The sequence below is a fragment of the Cervus canadensis genome, chromosome 32 (assembly GCF_019320065.1).
Source record: "Cervus canadensis isolate Bull #8, Minnesota chromosome 32, ASM1932006v1, whole genome shotgun sequence".
NCBI lineage: Eukaryota > Metazoa > Chordata > Mammalia > Artiodactyla > Cervidae > Cervus > Cervus canadensis.
Window position 1 is genome coordinate 34,249,442 of NC_057417.1, and position 24,519 is coordinate 34,273,960.

The 24,519-nt window shown below is 53.2% G+C and overlaps 1 protein-coding gene across 1 annotated transcript in view; it reads right to left on the reverse strand.

The window, feature by feature from the left end:
* Positions 1–3,740: 3,740 nt before the first annotated feature.
* Positions 3,741–24,519, reverse strand: part of LOC122432901 (kinesin-like protein KIF19) — a 35,224-nt gene continuing 14,445 nt past the window's right edge. Inside the window, 9 exon segments of the mRNA XM_043455199.1 lie at positions 3,741–5,767; positions 11,133–11,240; positions 12,705–12,858; positions 14,786–15,175; positions 15,886–15,994; positions 16,569–16,693; positions 17,733–17,854; positions 18,822–19,092; positions 23,624–23,807. Coding sequence (XP_043311134.1) covers positions 5,667–5,767; positions 11,133–11,240; positions 12,705–12,858; positions 14,786–15,175; positions 15,886–15,994; positions 16,569–16,693; positions 17,733–17,854; positions 18,822–19,092; positions 23,624–23,807 — 1,564 coding nt within the window. The 3' untranslated portion in view covers positions 3,741–5,666.

Here is a 24,519-nt window from a genome sequence, read left to right on the forward strand (position 1 = left end):
GTAGATGTTCAGGGCCCAGGAGCCAGAATCTCACACTGACAAAGCCTTCCTGGGAAGGCGAGCAGGGCAGCAGGGCTGCTGGGTGGGTGTGAGGGGCTCAGGCTTCGGAACAGGGCGAGGGTCTCAGCCAACTGGACCTGGAGCTGAGATTAGGACCTTCCGTCCCTGGGTTGTGGGGAGGAGCAAATTCAGAATGGGAGCAGGCCCCCTTTAGGGGAGCTGGAAGGTTTTGGAACCGGATAGAAGTGCTGGTTGCACAACATAGTGAATGTGCTGAATCCCACACAAGTGTGCACTTTAACAGGGGGGATTTTATCTTCTGCAGCTTCACCTCAATTAAAAGAAAAAACAGTTCTTACATTAGCAACCTACACTTTTACTCACCCTCTCTGAAATAGCTACATGTTACCTCCTCATTTTGGGCTTCCCTGGTGGCTTAGCTGGTAAAGAATCTGCCTGCAATGCAGGAGACCAAGGTTCCATCCTGGGGTCAAGAAGATTCCCCTGGAGAAGGGCATGGCAACTCACTCCAGTATTCTTGCCTGGAGAATCCCACGGACAGAGGGGCCTGGTGGGCTCCAGTCCATGGAGCTGCAGTTAGACAGGACTGAGCAGCTATCCCTTTCACAGATTTACCTCCTCATTTATATACAGGGTAGCAGAGGCTCAGAGAAGTTGACCAACTAGCCAAAGACACAAGCTGTCTAAGTGACAGAGTTGGAACGGGAAGCCAAATTTGGGGCTCCAGAGGCAAAGCTCTACAACACCCCAGTGACCTCCTTGACTGGAAGGGCACCGGCTATGAGGGATCTGTGAGCAGACCAGTTCCAGCCTGGAGATGCCTGGCTCCAGTCCATTGTGACTTTCAGCTCCCCCTCTTCCAGTCCCCGAGCTTCTTCAAGCTGCTGGACCCTGGCTGATCATCTTTCCCTACAGCAACATCGTTGGCTGAGACCCACCTTCAGGACCCCTGTGCAAAGGATTTAGTGTTCTCCCCTGGGCTTGCCATAGTTTCCATGTTTTAATCATGTTGTCCCTACCACGACTATTTCTGCTTTCATAACCTGTGTTGCAACAGAAAGAAGACAGAAGTAACTGTGGATTGGTTCAGAAAATGTCAACTGCCCCTGTTAGAGCAGCTAGGAGATTCTGATTACTTCTGGGTGCTGAATTCTTGTGAACATCAAGAGGGTAGAGGCTGGGGAGGATAGATGTATCAGAATTGTAAATTCAACTCACCGTCTTTGCAGGTGACAAGGAAATTCAGGAGAATGGACGCATGAACCTCCCTGAATGATCTGAGCTCCTGTACCCTCAGCCCCACCCCAATCTCACCGCCGTGTCTCTATTTCAGACATCTTGTGGGTGGTGGAGCAATGCAGGTGTGGTCGGAACCCACTGGACGCTGAGGCAATTACAAAGCCGTGGTGTGACCATGCCGGGTCTCCCAGGCTCTCTGAGCTTCAGTTTCCTTATCTGTATAACGCTTGACGTAATGACCCCTGCCTGCTATCGCGGTTACATGTAAAAGGGGAGATGGTGTGTGCCCAGTGCTGGCCCCTAACAGCATTTCTGCTGGGAGAGTAGCTGGGAAGCCCTGTGGTGGTCCTGATGTGGATGATGGTGCCTTAAGGAGGTGGGGGGAAGAGGATGACTGGGAGAGATGTAGGAACAGGTGGACAGAGTGGAGATGGGGAGAGAGGGGTCGCGGTGACGCCTGATTTCCAGGTTGGCGTTTGAGCGGGTGACGGTGCCGCTGTTTGCAGAGGAGAGCGGTTTGGGGAACAAGCTTTGTGAACTTGGCTTTCTGTGTGCAGAGTGACGGTGGTGTGTTTGCATCTGGGACTGAGGGAAAGGGGAGCAGGCTGGAGATGTGAGCATTAGAAATGTTGTAAGTGGGTGCTGTCACCCCAGGGATCCACCCAGCCCAGTCCGTGCACCTCCCCCCACACCTTAATCCTGGCCAACCCTCTCTGCCACCTTCTGCTTTACCCCTCCTGGCCACTGGAGTGACCAGGAGAGGTCACATGCCGTGGAGGTCACATTTTATTCTGGGGGCAGCAGGAACCCACTAAGGGAAGGAAGAGGGGACCCTGGTCTGGCTTGAGAAGCTAAAAGAGCAAAACCCGGTTCCCCCAAATCCACATGCTCAGGGCCACCCTGGGGGTAGGGACAGGAAGGCTGGGGACCCCTGGGGAGGAAGTCACTGGCTGAGCTCAATGCTCTGCGCGAAACCGGAAAGGACAAGCTCCTCGTGGGATTAGAATGACCTGCTCTCTGGAAGCAGCCTGTGAGATGTCAGACTTCCTGCCGCCTGGTGGCCTCTGTGACCAAGACGCCCTTGGCAAGGGGGCACCCCCTGCTTGCTCACCTCCAAGTTGAGGAGCTCACTCCCTGTACTCGGGTCGCCCAGACAGACTTCCTGTCTCTCCTCCCCAGGAAGCCCCACTAGCTCCTGTTTGCGGAACGGCTCTTCTTCCTTGCCCCTCCCTCCCCTCCTGCAACGAAGCCTCAGAACAACCACCGTAATCATCACAGGATGTTCCCAGTGCGGTCATCTGGTTTGCACTTTCAGACTGTACCGCATACACGATGCCTGGACACTGGTGAGGTCCCAGCACAGGGTCCACACGGCGGGCAGCTGGGGCAGTTCAGAGTCCTCCCACAACCTCGGTCCAAGCGCCGGTCCCCACCGCACCCGCTGGCTGTCTTCAGGTTGCTGGACCAGTGCATCTCCTCTGCCGCCTTCCTGAGTCATGTTTGCTGCATTATCTTAAAGGGCCAGCCTTTCCAACAAAATGAGTGCAGCGCCGTGTAGGCGACATGAGAGGTTCTCAAGTGTAATGTTGAGCCTCCCTGGCTTTGCCTGGGTGTAAGGCAAGCATGGAACGCAGCTCTGCTACCTTGCAGGGCTTAGTCTCAACCACATCCCTGATGTACAGGTGAAAAGAACCTGAAACTCAGAGAGCAATGCCAGGGACTCCAGAGCTGCAGCCTTGGCCACAGCCCCCAGTGCAGAGCAGGGTGGCAACACCAAGGAGGGTGCCCACCCAGGCACCCCCCTATGCACTAGTTGAGGGAGGAGGCGGCTCTGCATGGGGCCGTTTAAGGGCAGTTTGATGCCACAAGTTTGGTCAAGAAGATTAACAGTTCCAAAATGCGTGTATGGTGAGCCCAGGTTTTCATGTGTTGGTAGTTTAGGAAAGACACATTTGCAGCTTCTAATGCATGGGCCACTCCACAGCCTCACGCTGAAGACCTCCACCCCTGAGATACACCAGCTCTCTTTCTTAGCCAACAAGACAGGGTGTTGAAAGACCAGAAGTTCCTGCTGTCCTTTCACACCACCCCAGGACAACTTAGGGGCGGTACCCAAACCCCAGGTCTCTACCACCATGCTTCCATCTCTGATCCCCCACTGTCACTCCACAAAAGCACCAGGATCTCCTCTAGTCATGACTCGCCAGCTGCCTGAGCTTCCCCTCATGTGTCACTTGGAAGGAGAGGCACCAACCACAGTGTTTCTTTCTCTCTCAGGTTAAGTCTGGAGGTAGGATGTAATAACAATGGGGGACAGCTCTGCTCCCCAAGGACTCAGGCTCCTTCTGGCTTCCTCCTCCATCCTCTGTAGGGTGTGGCCTTTGCCCTCATGCCCCCAAGATGGTTGCTAGAGTTCCACCCATCATATTCTAATTCCAGGCAGCAGGATTGAGTAAGTGAAGAAGAAAAGAGGCAAGAGGGACAAACCAATTATCCTTTATGATAAAGAGTTCTGGAAGCAGCTTCTGCTTTTATCCCATTGGTCAGAACTTAGTCATGGAGCCATATATCACAGCAAAGGAGGCTGGGAAACAGAGTATGTTGGGAGCTGTGGCCAGTTAGAAGTTGGTTTCCATTATCATGGAAGAAAGAGAGCAGATGAAAGGGGCAGTCAGCAATTTTTGCCCTTCCCGGGATCTGGGGCCAGGACAGGAAAGCAGACGGCATCCCTCCCCACTGTGGCCCCAGCACTTCCCCCCAGGCAAGGGAAGTGGGCAGTTTCCAGTGCCCACACAGCAGATCTGCAGGAAGCAGGCAGCAGAGCCCCTGAGGATAAAGGGGACCCACTTCCCCACCTCCACACACTCCGACACTCCTCCAGATAGGAAAACATGGCTTTGAGGAAGCCCCTAGCATGTCTTCCTTGATGGCAGGCATTACGAGGAGGCGGCCAGGCCACAGCACGCTGTGTGCCACTTGCACAACACTTGTGGGGTGCCAAGCACATGCCAGGAACACACAAGGGCAAAGATGCCCCGCCTCCCACTGGGGCCAGGAGACCACGACATCACCTCCACCTCCAGGCCTGACGTGCCTGACCCACACCAACTCCTGCCACCAGGGGGCGTGGTCAATCCCCAGGACTCCCAATAGGGAAACCCTGGAAGTGAGGGCTGATGATCCAGCTCACATGGGATGCTCTTCCGTTTTTCTGTTTTCTTCTTTTTTTTTCTGTCTTGATGAGAAGAATGACTGACGCTTATGCAATCCTAATGCAAATGGAACCTCAGCTTTTGGATTTCCAGTTTACATGGCTGGTTTCATTCACCCTGACAATTCTGTCTTGTTCTCAAGAGTTAGCAATGTTTTCCTCTCTGCATTGTTGGGATGTTGAGAGGGACCAGAGAACGCAGTGGGAGATGGGTGGGTCATGGAAATGGGAGCGCATTCTTGTGTTTCCCTGGGAGCCCATGATTGCAGTGACCAGTGGCACTCTGGAGTCTGGCCAAGGCTTGTGGGACAAGAAGGTTAATTGTGTATCAAACCGGCCTGCCCCACAGAATCCGGATGTCTGGTCAAACGCCAATCTCAGTATTGCAAGGGAGGTATTTTTTAGATGAGATTAACTTTTAAATTGGTAAGTAGACTTTGAGTAAAGCAGATGAGCCTCCATAATGTGGGTGGGCCCTGTCCAATCAGTTGAAGGCAGATTAAACAAACTGAGGTCCCAGGAGGGAACCTCTGAAGAGGGAACTCGGCTCCAGATGCCCTTCACACTCCAGGCTGAAGCATCGACTATCCCCCCTGGGTCTCCAGCCAGCCCTGCAGACTTGCAGGCTCCCACAACCACATGAGCCAATTTCTTCCAGTAAATCTCAGTCTCTCTCTTTTGTGTAGACTCCCTGTTTTGTATAGACTCCCATACAGACACATTTACACAGTCACATATATACACATACACCCCCTTCTGGTTCTCTTTCTCTGGAGAACCTCAGCTAGTACATGGGTGTTGGAGACACATTCTTTCCTGCCTCTCGCCAGGAACTGTTCAGGTAAGAAGTCACTGACCTGGGGTGTGACCCTAGTGTCCCAGCCCCTACAGAAGGTGCTCCCAGAGCAGGAGCCACAGAGTGGGGTGATCCAGGGAAGAGCACCCATGAGTGGGAATGGCCCCAAAAGGCTTGAGTTCTCTGGGAAGGGATCTGATGCTCCCTAGACAGCCCTCTTCTGAAGATGGTTGGTGAGGCAGCCACCAGACCTATGCATAGGGCTGCAGGAAACATACATGGGGCGGGCTGCCCCCTGAAGTGTCCCTGGCAGAGTCCCCGTCTCTCAAGTCCAGCTTCGGGGCAGAGATACCCCGGTACCCAAGACATTCTCCCCACCTGCTCTGCCTGCCACCATCTTCACTTTGGTCTTCTTGGCCTCTTCGCGCTGCCGCCCTGGCGCTTGCAGGGGTGGCTGGGAGGCAGTGGGCTATGATGTCGGCCTCCGCTGTCCGTAGACCCTGGGTGGGGGAGGAGGGGGAAGACTTCATTATTGTTTTATTTGAAATACAACTTTATTCTGATTCTAAATGAAAAGGAATGGGAATGACAGTAACAAACAAGATGGTACCTCTCAATATTGTCAAGTGACTATAGTAGTCATATTTGAAGCTCAAGGAGGAAACAACGTGCTCCAAAACACCTAAATACGCAGGTCCAAAAAACGAAGGTAGGGAGTAGGAAGACTTTAGAGCAAAGTCAGAGTCCCAGCTAGGGTGGCTGACTGGTCCCTGCCGGGGTGGACGCCCTGGCCCTGGCCTCAGTCTCTTGCCAGACTCAGTTCAAGACCAGTGTGGACCTTTCTCCCCCTCCAGCCCTGCCCACGCCCCAGACAACCTCTGGGCCCTGTGGATGTCACCTCCTGGACCTGGGGCCTCGTTTCCGAGTCTGTCCTGGCCTCCGCTCCTCCCATAACCCAGGCCTGTCCCTAGAACCCCTTCAGCCAAATTCTCCACTATGGTGAACTCACGCCATTAGGACAAGGGAATCCTTGTGGACTATTTCCCATCCCTCATATTTAAAGAAACGTTGTTTAAATCCACTATGAACAACTGGCTGTTACTCAGCCTGCTCTGGTCTGAGAGCTTTTGGCTCCAAGGTTGTGGCCAGTAAACACCTTTGACACCATTTCCCCCAGAACACTTAAACAGAAGGGCATGAGAGGAGCGGTCGTTAATCTTTTCTGAATCACTAACGTAAAGGTACAGGAAGAAGACCAGGGTTAGCCATGAGGAACTTCCTGCCTAGGACCAGCAGCTCCTGGTGGTCTTTAAGCTGAATGTTGATTTATACACATCCTTACAGACAACCTGGTTGTGTGTTGGGTCAGTGGTGAGAAAACAGTGCCAGGATGTCAGAGGGAGTTTCCTGTTCCCAGAAAGGATTCAGGTCACACAGGCCTCACAAGCTGGCACAAGGATGACAAGAACATGAGGGCTAATGTGACTTAAACCATCTCTGGGATTGATGAGATACCCAGACACATGGGCGTTCTTGCTCAAGATATAAAAACAAAACAATAAAGGAAGGAGGAGAGGAAGAAGTGGAGGGCCATTAGTACAGTGACAAATATGTGTCTTGTGTTTTATGGTTAATACACAGAACATGCAATATTATAGTAAACTCGTAATTTCATAATAGGGCTAGTAAATGTGGAAAATTACAAATATTCTGGGAAGAGGTTTGGCTAGAAGTTAAATAAACCTGCTGTTGAGTGAGTGAAAGAATAAGGATGCATGATTTGAGGCAGGTTCTAGCTATTTAGTTGCTAAGTTGTGTTGGACTCTGCGACCCCATGGACTGTAGCCCACCAGGGTCCTCTGTCCGTGGGACTTCCCAAGCAAGAATACTGTCATGAGTTGCCATTTCCTTCTCCAGGGGATCTTTCTGACCCAGGGATCAAACTCATGTCTTCTGCTTGGTGGGCGAATTCTTTACCACTGAGCCACATGGGAAGCCCTTAAGTCCACGTAAGTTGTCAGGGGCCAAAAAGGCTACTGAGGTGAGACGAGTCATGTGGAAGGTGCGTGCACTGCTGCCCTTCCAGGATGAGGGGGTGTGCAGTGAACACTCATGTCTGAGAAGTGTGGGGACTGCTGTCACAGCCTCCTCAGCTGAAGGCGTGCGTGATATTGGTCAACTCTGAATTACAGGTACATTCTGTAAGCCACCTCAGGTGAGCAGAAGTATGGTGAACTCTCATGTCTAAAGTACACACGCACTGCTGTCCTGGTGAGAGGGCATGTGGTAAAGGGTCATGTGTGTGGTTCACGTGCAATGCTGAGCCTCCTCAGGTGAGGGGAGGTGTCATGAGTGGTCAAGTCTGAGTTACTCGCACTGCTGTCAGAGCTCCACAGTTGACAGGAGGTACCTGTGAGGTACATGTACATACTGTATGGCCTCCTCAAAGAGGAGACACGTGGTGACTGGTCATGACAAAGGGATATGTGCATTGATTATCACAGACTAGCACTTTAAGGGGAGGATGGTATCAGACAACCCTGAAGTGAATGTACATGCTGTAACAGACTCCTCAGGTGGGGAGACACATGATGACTGGTCATATTTGAGGGATATGTGCACTGTTGCCACAGCCTCCACAGGCGAAGGGGCCTGTGGTGTTAGTCCACCTGAGGTGAATGTACAAGCTCTGTCAGCCTCAAGGGAGGAGACATGCAGTGACTCATCATATCTAAGGAAAATGTGCGATTCTTCGAAAGCTTCCTCAGGTGAGAAGTGTGGAGATTGGTCAGGTCTGAAGTAAATGTGCATATGTCACAGCCTCCTCAGGTGAGGAAATCTGTGATATTGGTCTGACTAAGGTAAATGTGCAAGTTCTCTCTGCCTCCTCAAGTGAGGAGACACATGCTGACTGGTCACGCATGAAGAACACGTGCAGTTTTCTCACAGCCTTGTCAGGTGAGAAGACATGTGGTGTTTGGTTAGCTCTGAGGTAAATAATGTACATGCTGTAACAGACTCACTGGGTGAAGAAGCCTTTTATATCCATCAGGTCTGAGGTAAATGTGCACACTGTCACAGCCTCCTTAAATAAGGAAAGACATGGTGACTCATCGTGTGTGAGCTATGTGCAATGCTGTAATTGCCTTCTTAGGTGAGGAATCTTCTGATATGGGCCATGTCTGAGGTAAACATGCATATTCTCTAAACCTGCTCAGGTGAGGAGACACACGGTGACTGGTCACATTTGAGAAGCACAGGCAATTCTGTCCCAGCCTCCTCAGGTGAGGAGACTCACAGTAACCGGTGACACTGGAAGAACATGCGCAGTTCAGTAATAGTCTCCTCAGGGGAGGGGCCTGCAGTACTGCTCCAATGAGGTATATGTACCTGCTCTCTCAGACTCCTCAAGTGAGGAGCAGTTTAATGACTGGTCATGTTTGAAGAGGCCTTCCCTGGTGGCTCAGTGGTAAAGAATCTGCTTACAATACAGGAGTCACAGAAGATGCAAGTTCAATCCCTGGGTCAGAAAGATCCCCCAGAGGCGGGCACAGCAACCCACTCCAGTTGTTCTTGCCTGGAGAATCGCATGGACAGAGGAGCCTGGTGGGCTACAGGCTATAGCGTCACAAAGGGTTGGACACTACTGAAGCGACTCAGCACGCACGCACGGACACATGCACGCACGCACTTTGGAAGAACACGTTCAGTTCTGTCAGAGTCTCCTCAGGTGAGGAGATAGGTGGTGACTGGTCACATTTCAGGAACACATCCAATTCAGTAATGGCTTCCACCGGTGAGGAGACCTGTGGTATTGGTCAAATCTGAGGGAAATGCCCATACTGTCGTCGTCTCTTAAGGGGGGAGACCTGTGGTGACTCGTCACATGTGACCTACATGCAATGCTGTCACACAGCCTTAGCAGGTAAGGAATATTTTTATATGAGTCACTTCTCAGGTTAACGTGCATGTTCTCTCACCCTCCTCAAGTGAAGAGAACACGTTGTGACTGGTCCTGTTTGAGGAACACATCCCATTCATTAATAGCCTCCTCTGCTGAGAGAAACTGTGGTATGATTCCTGCTTGAGCTAAATGTACATACTGTCACAGACTCCTCAGGTGAGGAGACACGTGGGGACTGGGCACATGTGAGATACATGCACTGCTCTCACAGCCTCCTGAGGTGAAAAGCTTTCTATATCATTTTTTCTGAGGTAAAGTGTGCATGCTGCCATGACCCCCTTAGGTGAGGAGACACTGGTGACTCATCACATGTTAACTGCACGTGTAATGCTGTAACGACCTCCTCGTGTGAGGACAGTCATGGTGACTGATCATGTCTGAGAATTATGTGCAATGCTGTAACAGTCTCATCATGTGAGGAAGATTTTCATACCCGTCACTTCTGAGGTAAATGTGATTGCTGTTCACAGCCTCCTCAAGTGGGGAGACATGTGACTGGGCACCTTTGAGGATTATTTGCACTGTTCTCACAGCCTGCTCAGGTGAAAAGCCTTTTATATTGGTCAGGTCTGAGTAAAGGTGTGCATGCTGTCATAGTCTCCTCAGGGGAAATAACCTTTTATATTCATCTGGTCTGAGGTAAATGTGCATGCTGTGACAGCCTCCTTAAATAGGAGACACATGTGACTCATCAGATGTGAGCTACTCATGAAATACTGCTCAGGTGAGGAGAGCTGGCAGCTGGTCCTGTCTGAGAGTCACGTGCAATGCTCTGAGCCTCCTCGGGCGAAGAAAGCTCTTGATATCAGTCACATTCGAGGTTCCCACGCCTTCTGTCACACCCTTCTGAAATGAGACGTGTGGTCACTGGTCACTTCTGAAGGACACACACACGCTGTCACAGCCTCCTTAAGTGATGGGCCCTGTGGTATCCGTCACGTCTGAGCTACAACTGTACTCTGTCACAGCCTCGTCAGGTGAGAGGACTTTTATTAAGTGGTCACATCTGTGGACACACTCACTGTTGTCACAACCTTCACAGGCGAAGGGGCATGTCGTATCCATCATATCTGATGGATGGGTGCGCAGTGTCACACCAGCTCAGCTGAGAGGACTTGTCTGAGCTGCCCTGTTGGAGGTACTCATGCACCCCTGTCACTGCTCTCCTGGTGACGGGATGTGTGGTGATCACTCACATCTTAGGTACACATGCTAACTGTCACAGCCTCCTCATGTTAGGAGACAAGGTGACTGGTCACATCTAAGAGACAGGTGTGCTGCTATCATAGCCTCCTGCATTGAAGCTGTGTGTGATATAGGTCACGTGAGGTACACGTTCACACTGTCACAGCAGTTCAGGTGAGGGGGCGTCAGGGAGCTGTCATGTTGGAGGTACTCATGTACCGACGTCACAGCTCCACTGGTGAGGGGGCGTATGGTATAGGCCATGGCATGGTGACCGACCACGTCTGAGGGACACAGCACACTCCCACGGCCTCCTCAGGTGAAGAAGTGGAGGCACATGTGCACACTTTCTCAGCCTCCTCAGACGAGGGGGTGTGGGGTGAGCTGTCACGTCTGAGGTACAGCTGCGACGCGGTCACACCTTCTCAGGGGAAGGTACCTGTGGTATCGGTCATGTCTGAGGTACACGTGCACTATGGTCTCCACCTCCTCGCGTGAGCGGCTGAGGTAAGTGCTCATATCTTAAGTATAAGTGTCTTGGTGTCCCAGCTCTCACAGTTGAGTGCCGTGTGTTGACAGGTTAGGTCAGATCTGAAGTTCAGGCGCAGTGATGCCACAACCCCACCAGTGACAGGGTGTGTGATGAGCAGTCATGTCTGAGGTACTCACGCTCTGACAGATGAGAGCATGTGTGTCTGGGAGAGGTAGGCACTGACCTCGGATGTCCCGGGGCAGGAGGGGCGCCCTGCTCGGGCCTGGGCTGCTCTGCCAGGTGGCGCTGGGAAAGGTGAAGCTGACCTCCGGCACGGGCAGTGTGCTTTCATCTAACCAGTGAACCAGAGAGGAGAGAATATCATTATTTTCAGGGACCACCCAGTGAATCCTGGGAATAAACTAAATAAGGAGGGTCTGATGCACTGTATTCAGACTCACTATGTGCTGGCTGTTCACTGAAGTTACCTCATTTTTTTTCTCCCACAGCTCTGTGAGGGGTTGTGTTTTCCATGAGCTCCTGAGCTCAAGACTTTCTGGAATTTTCCCCTCTGGCTTGTGGCTCCTCCCTATTCTTCTCAACCACACTCTTCCTTCCTCTTTCTGTTCCCTCCTTGCTCTTAGCTGACCTTGACTTGGCTGTGAGAGGATTCTCTGGGTTCATTGAAAGGTTTAATCAGATGTCATCATCAAACAGGAAAGAAGCAAGGAAGGTGTGGTGGGGAGATAAGGGGTCTCTCCTAGGGTCGAGTCAGGTGCCCACTTCCCCAGGTCTCTGCTCATGGTTACCCCCACTCACTCGTTCATTCATCTGTCCATTTTGCTGCTATTTATTGAGAACCTGTTGTAATTATTGGGCACAAAGCAGTGATTGAGATCCACCATCATCCCTGTGCTCACGGAGCCTAACACATAGGCTGAGCTCAATAAATGTGAACGCTTGTTATGTAGCGATACAGGCCAGTGCTCCCAACCATCCATGGTGAGAACTAGCTTGCTTGTCTGCTTCTCAGCCTATATGGGACTGAGAATTTTGCAAATATAACCAAAGCAAATTACTAGGAAGATTAAATGAAAAATTTCTTAAAGACGGAATCTAAGCCATTGATGACAAGCTGTGGTTCCGTCGGATCTGACTGCCATGTTCTTTTCTAAACCCTTGACCTCAACTTCCGTGCTCCTCTGATGGCAGGTCAGTAACAGCTGGTGACCCCTCTGAGGAGGGCTGTCATCCACCAATCTGTTCCCACAACTGTGATAAACTGGACACAATCCTAACATCCCATAATAGGGGACATATGTTCATGTCCCTGAGCACCCCATGAGGAAGGCATCTTACAGAGATCATTCCTGGGTGGTGGGGTTTACAAGTGGCTTCTCCTTTATTTATGATGTTATCTATATTCCAAAGTTTTCATGATGAGTACTTATTATTTTTGTAGTAACAACCACTGCAGAAGGTGGGACTCAAACCAGCACTGAGAGAACCCACAGGGGTCCGGGGTGCAGACTGAGTAAAGGCAATCAGCCACATGAGCACAAATTCAATCATTGCCTCAAACTCTACTGGGACATCAGGCAGGCCAGCAGCAAAACTGAGCACACCCCCAAATACATCTTTTCAAAGAGCCAGTGGCTGTGGCTGACCTGCTGCCTAAGAAAACCTGAAACTCACTCACACCAAGGAGCAGACAACTGATAACAGCCCAGACTGTCACACCTGCCAAATATTTGAGAGGGGAGGCAGAGATGCAGAAAAGAACCCAACTTGCTATTTTCCTTTTTCGATCACATACCTGCATGAAAACTGAGGCTGGGTTTCATCTTAGAGGCTGTAGGGACAGCAGGGAGAAAGCTCTTTCCCGGAGACTCTGACAGCTGAGGGAGTGCAGGGAGAGACTGGCTCTCGGCTATGTGATCCGTGGAGGGTGGCTGAAGTTTTTCTGTTGCCTGTGGGGGGAAATATGACCAAGTATGGGGAGCAGGTAGAGAAGGAATGAAATGTCAAGGTCACTTTGAGCTGCAGCCATGCACTGATTAAACACCTACTGTGCACCAGCTATGTGGGTATCTTAGTGAACACAATGGGCAGAATCACTGCTAACATTCACTTTCAACCACCAACAAGAATGAATGAATGATTGATGCTGTCCTGGGTTTTTGTCCCTGGGCTTTTCCCTTCTCAACCACATGCCCCCATGGAAGGGGTTCTCATCTAAACCACTGTGATGGCTACCATTTAAACCCATCAACCAAGTAAAGCAGATGGCTCTCTCTAATGGGGTGGGCTTCATCCAATCAGTTGACAGCCTGCATAGAACAAAAGGACTGACTCTCCCATGAGCCAGAGAGATGCCCTCTCTGACAACCTTTAGCTGGGACATCAGCGTTTTCCTGCTTTTGAACTTGAACAGAAACTTTGGCTCTGGTAGCTGGCATGTGTGTTTGTATGGTGGTGGGGGTGGGGTGAACATACACACACACACACATTTTTTTGGTCCTATTTCTCAGGATAACCCTGACCACCACACCCACCTTCTGCTCCTTGCTACTGTCTCACTTTTGTTCCACTGAAGAGTCACCAGAGCCATTTCTATTTGAATTAGCAAATGCCCACTGTGTGTCCAGCAGGACTCAGGGTCTCACCCGCAGGGGCAGAGTGGAGCTCTGGCAGCCCTCTGGCACCAGCAACGCCCCCAGGAGTAGCCTGCTCCCTTAGGCTCACTCGGTTTACTTAACCAAGTGGATGGTGAGAGACAAGCCCCTCCCCGTGAAGACGAGCTTCATTTGCACTCAGGGAATCCGCGCCCCCACCCCCCATGCAAATGTCATTCCACGCCATTGTGGTCACTTGAACTCTTCCACATTCTCTCTGCTTTTGCTTAATGCTATTTGTTGAGGCTTTGCCACAGGTGTCCACTGCCTAATATCCCAAGAAAGTAACTCAACATGAAGAAATCTGTTCCCATAGAGATGCATAAGCATCGTGCGTGATGGTCAAAAATGAAAGACAGGGACTTCCCTGGTGATCCAGTGGTTAAGACTCCATGCTCCCAATGTGGGAGTCACAGGTTCAATCCCTGGTTGGGGAGCTAACATCCCACAGGCTGTGCAGCATGGCCAAAAAAAAAAAAGAAAGAAAGACAACCTGCGTGGCCATTTAACGGGGAGCAGAAACCCACAAAGTGGCCACAAACGGAATCATGTGTGTCCGGTCATCCCTCTGCAGATATGACAGAGGGCCGGTTGCCAGGTTTGGGGAAGAAAGACATCGCCTGGTCATTAGTGCATAGCAACTCACCTCTCACCAACTGTTATTTATCTGACGTGGTTTAGAATCAACTAAGTATTAGTTGCTCAGTCGTGTCCGACTCTTTACAATCCCACAGGCTGTAGCCCACCAGGCTCCTCTGTCCATTGAATTCTCCAGGTCAGAATACTGGAGTGGGTAGCCACTTCCTTCTCCAAAGAATCTTCCCAACCCAGGGAACCAACCCAGGTCTCCTGCATTGCAGGTGGATTCTTTACCATCTAAGCCACCAGGGAATCCACAAGAATCATCATGTGCCTTTTATAAAGTGCAAATACTAGGTAGGCACATGAAAATTCATGAAATAATGTTAGGGAAAAAGACCCAGATCACAAAACTGTGTTTCCCTAGGACAATGACCACACGCGATGTGCGCACATGTGGCTTCAGGTCAGGAGGAAGGGACAAGGTCACAGTGATGGGGGGAGCGGTCTGGCTCTCTTCACTCCCTGGTGTGCTAGGCACTCCCACCCCCACCGTGATTTTGTTGAGGTCAGTCCTGCTGTCCCCCTCCTCTGCTCTGGGTGAACCCCTGGGACCAGCACCCCCAGGCCCCTGTCCACCTACCAGCTGGACGCTCCTGGTGAGGGGGGGTGACGGCCTCCCCCTGGCCTTCCTCTCTGCAGAGCGGGCCCTGCCCGGGCTGGCTTGTGGCCACTTCCTGTTGGCCAGGGTTGTCTCCGGGGTGACGCTGGGCTTGGGGTCCTTGGGGTCTGGAGCCACCTCCTCTGCAGGGTGGAGGGAGGAGCGGCCACTGCCGCCCTCGCGGTCCTGCGCCCTGGAGCGCCGGGTGGCCGCGATGAGGGCAATGCTCTTGGTGCCTACGGCCATCTCCTTGAGGGCCTGGGCGCTCAGCCCGGCCTCCGCCGCCGTCCTCGGGGTGGGGGTGCCTGGCTCCCGGCCGGCCGGGGAGCACAGCTTGGAGACCAGTGTCTTCATGCTCTGGGAGCTCGGCTTCTGTGGGTAACATTGCAGCAGCGGGCCGTCAACGGCCCCAGGTTGGGCCCAGCAGCAGACCCAGCGACAGGGGTCACAAGTGGTCACCTGGCTTCTCTGGGTCTCATTTCCCGTTTATAAAGTGAGGGTGACACCCACTCCTGCCGTGCATGGCTGGGGGAGTGTCTGTAGTGGGTTGGTCAATGGTGACCCCAAGTCCATGTCCACCTTGGACCCCCGAGTGTGACCTCTGGATTGAGTGTGGGTCTTGGATCCCCAGAGGGGTGTCCTTACAAGAAGGGAGACACAGAGCCACAGAGGGAGGAGGCCGTAAAGACAGAGGCAGATGTGGGGGAGGCCGCCCAGGAGCCTGGGGCCCCCAGGGGCTGGACGAGGCCGGAGGGACCCTCCCCTGGAGCCTGTGGAGGGAGCGCAGTCCTGGGACACCTGACCTTGGACTTCCAGCCCCAGAAGTGGGAGAGAATGAACGTCTGAGCTTTAAGCCTCCTGATCTGTAGTGTTTTGGCCTAGACGCTTCAAACCCTAATGTGGTGACACTAGCTGGGCTCAATACACGGTCACCACCATTGTGATGGCTGCTTCAGGACAATCTGCATTCCAGAAGCTTCTCTCGCGCTCGCCCTGGGCCAGCACTGACAGGCCCCCAGGCACCCACTCAGGTTGGGGAGCCTCACTAGAGCTTTGGGCCCGTTAGCACCGCACACACCAACCTCGTGAGCCACCGGGCTCAGCAGGATGTGGAGCGAGGAGTGGGGGAGGAGGGAGTCTTTCTTGCCCAGCTTTTTCGACGGCATGGCTTTCGGTGACTTGTAACCGTCACTGTGGATAAAACACAGAGGTCTCAGTAGGGCTGGGGCTGGGGCCCTGGGTCCTTCCTCCAGTCTCCAGGGCTGTGAGAAAATAATTTCTGTTGTTCAAGTGCCCTGGTGTGTGGTGTCTGGTTATTGCAGCCCAAGCTGAGGTGGCGATACACACACGGGGAATATTAGCTATTAAACCAGGTGGTGAGTATGTAGTCTTCAGTCTACAAGTCTGAGTCTGGGTGTGTGGGAGACACTGGAGGAAAAGAAAGAACAGAAAAGAGGAGGAAAGCACTGAGGTTGGGAGCAGCTGGCTGATGGTGAAAAGAAACCACATGTGAAGTGCAGCTGGTCTTTCTAGCATCAAGGAACCCAATTTCACAATCGCTCCGTGTGGTGCGTACCCACACTTATTCCCCTTAAACAACTCTGCAAGGACTAGGCATTAGCCTTGCTTCACAAGATGCGCCCAGGGTCACAAGTCAGTGGCTCTGGCTGGATATCCACCTGCCAGCCTCCGGTTCCCCATCTGGGCTCCACCTCACCCTGGGAACCAGGTGATGCCCACGGCCTGGAGAGGGGGGCCCTGTCACCTGTCTGGATCCAGCAGCATGGGGGGCAGCTCAAAGTGGGCGCCCCACGGGAGGTCCTCCCTGTCGTCCAGCTGGTCTCGGCTGGGCTCCTCTGGTGGGGGAGAGATGTTCAGAACAGAGCCGTCCTGGGACCAGACAGAGGGCGGGGTGAGGTGACAGGGACCATAGACACGAGCGGGCTGTGTCGTCAAGCAGGGCCCAAGGAGCCAGCACCTCTGGAAGGAATCACGGGCTCCTCCACTGCGCCTCCCATCACAGGCAGAAAGGGCCAGAGCCCAGGAAGCACCGGGCACAGCCTTGACCCTGAGCAAATCGGTGCGTAAAGGAGATGCTGTTACCAGCACTCTCGATAGCCGGCAGGGCCTCAGAAAGTCAGACAGAATCACCATACACAGGATCCAGCAATCCCACTCCCGGGGGCATCACCAAAAGAACTGCAAGCAGGACACAAACAGATGCGTGTGCACCCACTTTGAGAGCAGCCCTATTCACAACAACCAAAAGGTGGAACAACCCGAGTGCCCGGCGATGGGCGATGGGCGAGCACAGGGTGCTCCATCCACACACGGGCTGTGATTCAGCCTCAGCACGGAAGGGAACGCTCACAGCTGCCGCAGCGCGGATGGACTGAGGACGTGATGCTCAGAGGGATAAGCGGACGCCGAAGGACAGACACTGGGCGACTCCACTTCTGTGAGGTCCCCGGGGGAGTCAGGGTCACGGAGACAGGAAACAGAGTGGGTGCCAGTGACTGGGAGGATGGGGAATCAGTGTTTGTCGAGTCTAGGTGGTACAACGGCCTTTCTGAGTTCTGCGAGTCCTTTCAGTGAACTGAGCCTGAGGTGGGGCGCTCTTGGGGACCCTGACACTTACCCTAGGCTCCCACGAGGGATCCTCACAACAGCCCAGGGGACAGACCTGCCGTGGGAGCAGCACACAGGCCCCCTCCCCCAGGGACGCCTCGTCTGAAACCTGCCTGGATCCTGGCGGGTGGCACGGCCCCATCCAGCCCAGCCCCAGGTGCCTCTGGCTCTAGGCAGCCTGGTTCGTGGGGTTTCTGAGTTCCCTCTTCTCTCTACTGGGGCCAGTGCCCCCCAGGGCTAGCGCACAGGCCAGGCAGGAGGGGATCGTGCCAAGCACAGCCCGAACCCGAAGCCGACTCACATGCAGGGAGCTGGCCATCACGGCGTGCAGCAGCAGCAGGCGGTTCAGCGTGCCCGCGCCCAGCTCCCGGGAGAACAGACGGTACCGCTGCTCCAGGGCCTCCGGCACCACCAGGCCGCTGTCTGCGGGAGTCGGGGAAGCAGAGATGGGGCGAAACATCCATCACTTGTTAGAAAGACAGTTTCCTTTTTGGAAGTTTGAAGGCAATGCTCCAATCTGATAAAAAGATTTTTCTACAGAGCGCGGTTTCTGTAGGTCGTCTTCTTTGCGTTCCTATTTTTAAAGTTTTCTGTTATGTTCATGTATTGCCTTCCAATCATAGAATCATATCATTAGCAATTCTAAAGGATAAATAAACTTCAATTTAAAAGTTAAAGAGCAGGGGTTCCCCGGTGGTCTAGTGCAGCGAGGCCAAAAAGAAAAAACGTTAAAGAACATCCCTAGGGCTTCTCTGGTGGCTCAGTGGTAAAGAATCGGCCTGCCAATGCAGGAAATGTGGGTTTGATCCCTGATCTGGATAGATCCCACGTGCCGTGGAACAACTAAGCCCGTGCGCCACAAGTACTGAAGTCCACGTGCCCTAGAGCCCACCCAGGCTCTGAAACGAGAGAAGCCGCCACAGTGAGAAGCCCGCTCACCGCAGCTAGAGAAAAGCCCTTGCGGCAACAAGGACCCAGCAGTCAGAAGCAAATAAATAACAACAACAACAATAAAAGAGCCACTTGTAAGGTGTCCACCCAGGACTGAGAACAGGGAGCAGAGGGCGGGGACAGGGCTGGAGACCGGGGCCTCCCAGCCTGCCGTGCGGGGTGCGACTTTCTGGGGACCACATGCACTGCCCACTCTTTCCAGAAAAGTGTTAGTCGCTCAGTCGTGCCCAGCTCTGTGCAAGCCCATGGACTGCAGCCGCCAGGCTCCTCTGTCCATGGGATTCTCCAGGCAAGAACACGGGAGTGGGTTGCCGTTTCCCTCTCCAGGGGAACTTCCCGACCCAGGACGCAGGGATTGAAGCACCCGGGGGCTGCCCTTCCCAGAAGGTGACCCTGACAGAGACGGGGCCCGAGGCGGGGGCGGCGGGCGGGCCCTCACCCTGGATCAGCTGCCGCTGCTCCCGGATGACCCGCTCGCATAGCAGCCGGTGCCGCTGGCAGCGCTGGATCAGGAAGTCCTTCTGGCAGAGCAGGCTCCGCCCGCGCAGGCGCTGGGCCTGCAGCTCCGTGTTTAACACCTCCAGCTCGTGCGCCCGGCAGAGCAGCCGCAGCGCCTCCCGCTGGTCCTCGCTGATGGCCTGCGCCGGCAGCAGCTCCTCCATCTGCGCGGCCTTCTTCTTGGCGCTGGCCAGACGCTGCTCCAGGCCCGCCTGGCGGAGAGACCGAGGGCTCAGGGCAGACGCCCGGGGTCTCTGCTGCCAAGTCCGCTCGTCCTTACAGACTCTGGTTTGCAATCGCGCTCACAGAAACACGCGGGATTGACTATGAGGACGTGCCCCGCGTTAAGCGTGTCCTTCATTTCCCGTTCTGATGCTATCGCATCTGGGGACCCTGCTGACCCTGCAGGGACAGCTCCCCCAGAACAGCCAAGTCCGACAGACAGCAAACAACTTGCCCTCAGGCACATCTTTCATATGCAAACCAGCCAACCCAGAGCCCAAACCCTTCCCTCTCCTCCACGGGGTTCCACAGTCTGGGCCACTGTCCACCTGCCCTCATCACCCAGGACAGGTACTGACAGAGTCCATTCCTAGGCAGGTTGAAAAGAAGTCCGGGGTCCCTGAGGAGGAGAAAGGGGTCTGGGGCTCTCAAGGAGGAGGAAAGGACAAACCTTTTTTTTTCCTCTACATTTTAGTCACATAAAACGTTTTTTTCTTTAAGCCTCGAACTGACGATTACACAACAAACAACTCAGTTTAAACTCTGTACTAGGGATCATGTAACAACAATGTAACCTGCTTGAGGACAGTTTCTTCTTCCTAAAAACCTTCTGACTAATCCTGATATTTTAGAATGTATATTATGGGAGTGGGTCTGGTAGGATCTTTCTATTGTTAAATCCTCATCCTGTTATCCTAAAATGTAAATGTTGGGAGTGGGTCTGGTAAAACTTTCACAAACTTGAGACATTCTTTGATTAATTGTAATAACCAATTAAAAAAAGTATTTAACTCCCTTGCTAACACTAGCGAGGCGGGCACTCTCAGTCCCCTTCTGAGTCTGTGTCAGAAGCTTTCCCTGTCCCTTTTCTTACTTTGATAAAACTCTGCAACGCTCTTGAGTGATCATGCCTGGTCCCTGGTCCCGAAACTAAATCTTCTTTGGAGAGCACAAATTCGACATCGTTCACCATAAGCTATCAGTACCAGACAACCCGGGACGGGCCCTGTGCCCCGGAGCCTGCGGGAACGATCCAGACCAGCCAGTCCTCAGCTGCCCACCCCGCCTTGTCCACTCCTTCCGCAGAAACCTCAGTGATTTCTCTGGTCCGCACTGACCCTCCCTCCCTCTGCCTCCAGCCGCCCTGGGGTCTCCCTGTGTGACCCTGCCTGGCATCACATGCCCCTTCTTGGGAACTGTGAGTAACAAACGATCTTTCCAAGGCAGTTGTCTCCTGATCTGTTGGCCTCATCTTGAACGTTCTTGAATGTTCTATTAATGCAAGGCATTTTAAGAAATAATTATTTTTATTGATTTATGTATTTGGATGCTCCGGGTTCTTGGTTGCCACCTGCGGGATCTAGTTCCCCGACCAGGGAATTGAACCCCAGCCCTCTGCATTGGGAGTGTGGCATCTTAGCCACTAGTCCACCAGGGAAGTCCCTTGCCTGGCACTTTAGAACAGACCCAGGGCTTAGCCCTCACCACAGCATCTGCTGTGGGACACCAAGGCTGCCTGTTTTCACGCTGTGACGCTGTTGTAAGCTGGCCCTGGTCGTCACATAGAAGGCTCTGCAGGGATGCCTCTACAGCCTCTGTATTAGAGACCTCTTATCTGAAATTTCACTTCCCCGGTGGCTCAGAGGGTAAAGCGTCTGCCTATAATGCAGGAGACCTGGGTTCGATCCCTGGGTCAGGAAGATCCTCTGTAGAAGGAAATGGCAACCCACTCCAGTACTCTTGCCTGGAAAATCCCATGGACGGAGGAGCCTGGCGAGCTACTGTCCACGGGGTTGCAAAGAGTTGAACATGACTGAGTGACTTCACTTTATCTGAAAGTGAGGCCCTGGTTCTCTTGGGCCAAAGCCAGACTTAAGAAGGAGCAGAAAGACGGGAGGCCTGGCTCGTCCACTGCAGCCCCGGGCACTACTGCCCTCTTGCAGAAAGTCAGAGGAGGGGGGCAGGTGGGGGGACTGTGAGGTCTGCCCGAGACCCCTGATCTTACTCTGTGGGTGAGTCAGGGCTCCAGAGAAACAGAACAATATTTATACACGTTTGTGTGTGTATATATATGTGTTACATGTTTGCGTGTATATAAATACATATATACACATTTATGTACATGTTTGTATGTATATGTATACACACACACACACATATATACATGCACACACTTACATAGAGGGGCACGGCAACCCACTCCATTAGCCTTGCCTGGAGAATCCCATGGACAGAGGCTGGCGGGCTGCGGGCTACACTCTACAGGGTCACAAAGTTGGACACGACTGAAGCAACTTAGATGAGATGGCTGGACGGCATCACCGACTCGATGGAGACGAGTTTGGGTAAACTCTGGGAGTTGGTGATGGACAGGGAGGCCTGGCGTGATGCAGTCCCTGGGATCGCAAGAGTCAGACATTTACTGAGCGACTGAACAGAACTGAAGCAACTTAGCACACAGCACGCACATATATATACACACACACAGACTCACACAGAGATTTTTTTTTGGCCAAGCTGCAAAGCATATGGGATCTTAGTTTTCCGACCAGGGACTGAATCCATGCCCCCTGAAATGGAAGCATGGAATCTTAACCACTGGGCCGCCAGGAAAGTTCCCACAGGGATTTATTTTAAAAAACTGGGACTGGTGTGTCCAAAACCCATCAGGCAGGCCAAGTGGCTGGGAACTCAGTCGGGAGCCAGTGGTGCGGTCTTGAGGCAGAATCTTCTCTTCTCTAGAATCCTGTGTTTTGCTGGTAAGACCTTTCAGCGGACTGCATGAGGCCCAGCCACTCTATCCGGGGTAATCTTTACTTACAGTCAACTGACTGCAGATGTTCACCTCACCTACCAAATACCTTCACTCAGTCGTGTCCGACTCCTTTTCGACCCTGTTACAGTATAACCTGCCAGGCTCCTCCAACCATGCTGTTCTCCAGGCACAAACACTAGGGTGGGTAGCCAATCCCTTCCAGGGATCTTCCCGACCCAGGGATCAAACCTGGGTCTCCTGCATTGCAGGTGGGTTCTTTACCATCTGAGCCACCAGGGAAGGCCAAATACCTTCACAGCAGCACCTATATGAGCATTTATTCAATCAGATCCCTGGGTATGGCAGCCTGGCCACGCTGACACCTGAAACCATCACCACACCTCATAGCTCCATCCAGTCCCCCAGATAGTAACGCTCAGGCAGAAGCTGCCTGCATCCCATCCTCAAACTCACGGTCCCTAGGGGCAGGTGGGACACCAGCCCCTAGTGCAGCCCATGAGGCCCTGCACCAGCCTTCTGTGTCTTCATCCTCAGGGGCCGAGAAGGGACCCCTTTGGGAGAAGCTGGCTCAGCTGCCCTAGAAAGATCCTCCTCTCTTCCTTCCAGACCCATGCCCCCCGAATCAACAGCCCCTCCGCCAGCTCCCCAGCACCCTGCTCCTACATCTATTATCCTGCTACCATACTTAAGTGTACACGGTTGTGTCTCTTCCCAGTAGACCGACAGCTTAAGTCTTAGTATCTTGTTCATCTTTATGGCCTCGGGGCCTGGCACGGAGCTGGACACTTAAAACGTTGATTTGTTATTGACTGATCGACCAATTAATTAATTCATCAGTAGGCCCACATGTACACGGCACAGCTCAGCGTCTATACTTGGCTCTCGGAGGCCATGTTCCCTGCTGAGGCACGTTATCTGTTTAAGAAGAAGGCGTTTTTCTTATTTTTAAATGTTAGAGAACTTTTGCAGTGAGATCATGTAATCTCCAAATTGCAACAGGCAGATGCAATAATATTAAGAGGTTCTTGGTTTGGCAAATAGCTTTTAAGTGAAATAAATGCTGCCTGCTTTTAGCAACATGACATCATCAGATGCCTTCTCCGCTTGCCTGAAAATACACCTGCTAACATTTAACTAATGGGCTGAAATAGTAGCCAGCTTCACTGGCATTTTCCCCAAAGTCTCCATCAGGCGCCAGTTCTGTCATTTTTCTGAAGTGAGACTATTAGATAACCAGCTATTATATAAATAGCTCATATAAATAGCCGGCTCTTCTCGGAAAAGAGGAATGTGAGAAGAGTTCTCTCTCCGGAGAGGAGCCTGGAGTCTGGGCTTCCTCTGACCACACTCCTCGTCCCCGAGCCACGGGCTTGAGACCAGCCTCAGGGGAGCCTAAGGGGACGCCGATGGACAGCGCCATAGACGGGCAGGCAGAGGGCTCGGGAGACATCACACCGCCACTCAGGCCTTGCTTCCACAGCCCCCCGTGACCCCCAGTGTAGCCACAACCATAAATCGAAAGGGCATGGACCATGGCGTCAGACTCAGGTCAGGTCCTGCTCTCTGGGGCTGGGGGACAATCCTGCGCATCTCCGAGCCTCAGTTTCCCCACCTGTAGGATGGTCGTGACCAGCCCTACTCTGAACGACTATCCCAGGAGGGCGTAATGCATCAGCTGCGATTAAAGAGCGTTAGCGACTCTCAGCACCCCGGCTGAGCCCGCAGACGCGCCGTCTCTCCCGCACCTTGAGGGCGGCTGTTTTCCGCTGCTCGGCCAGGAGCATGTTGACCTCCTCCCTGGCCAGGGCCACCTCGTGCGGCTCTGCGGGCTGGCCCTCGTCCCCTTCTGGGCCGGCCTCCAGCACCTCCTCGTCCTTCTCGGGCGTCCCGGCCCTGCGCGTCACATGGTGGGTCTTCTCCCGCTCCCAGCTGCAGCCACACAGAGGGGTCAGGGGTCAGAGTGCAGGCCATGCCCGAGCTGGGAGCCCTGGCATCTGGCCCTGGAGTCCCTGTGAGTCCCAGCTGGCAGGCGTGGGAGTGAAAATGGGGCAGAATTGGGTCTGCTATCTGATGCCTTCTACACATATGGAAAACAAGAAGTCTTAAGAAACGTTGGAAGGAAGGAAAGAAGCAGTCAACATTCGTGGCAGGACCGCCAAGTGCAGAACTCAGCAGCCAGCCCAGCGTGCCTCCAACCCCAGGGCCGTCAGGGTGACCGTGGGCCCCCTGCCACAGCTCCTCAGCTGTAAACCTTGGAGACTACAGCACCCCCAGGGCTCCGTGAGGACAGACTGGGATGACCCGGCTCAGGCGACACCTGCAAAGGTGCACACAGGGCGCCAGAAACGGAACCTAAACTACAAGGAGGATCGAGTGGAAACTGCGAGGAAGGAGGACGCGGAGGGGGCGAGGGCAGAGACAGAGGAATCCGTCCAGGGCAGGTGCCCTGCTGTTTGCCTAATTAAGAAACTGCACAGAAAGGGAGGACGAGGAGGAGAAATGGGGAGGACTGGAGAAGAAGCGGACTCAGGGCACGGCGCTGGGCCCGTCAGCGGGTGGACACGTGTCCAGGTTGTCCAGGGCAGTCCCGCTGACACCATCGCCCCAGCGGGATGGCTAATACAGCACCTCCTCACCCTCC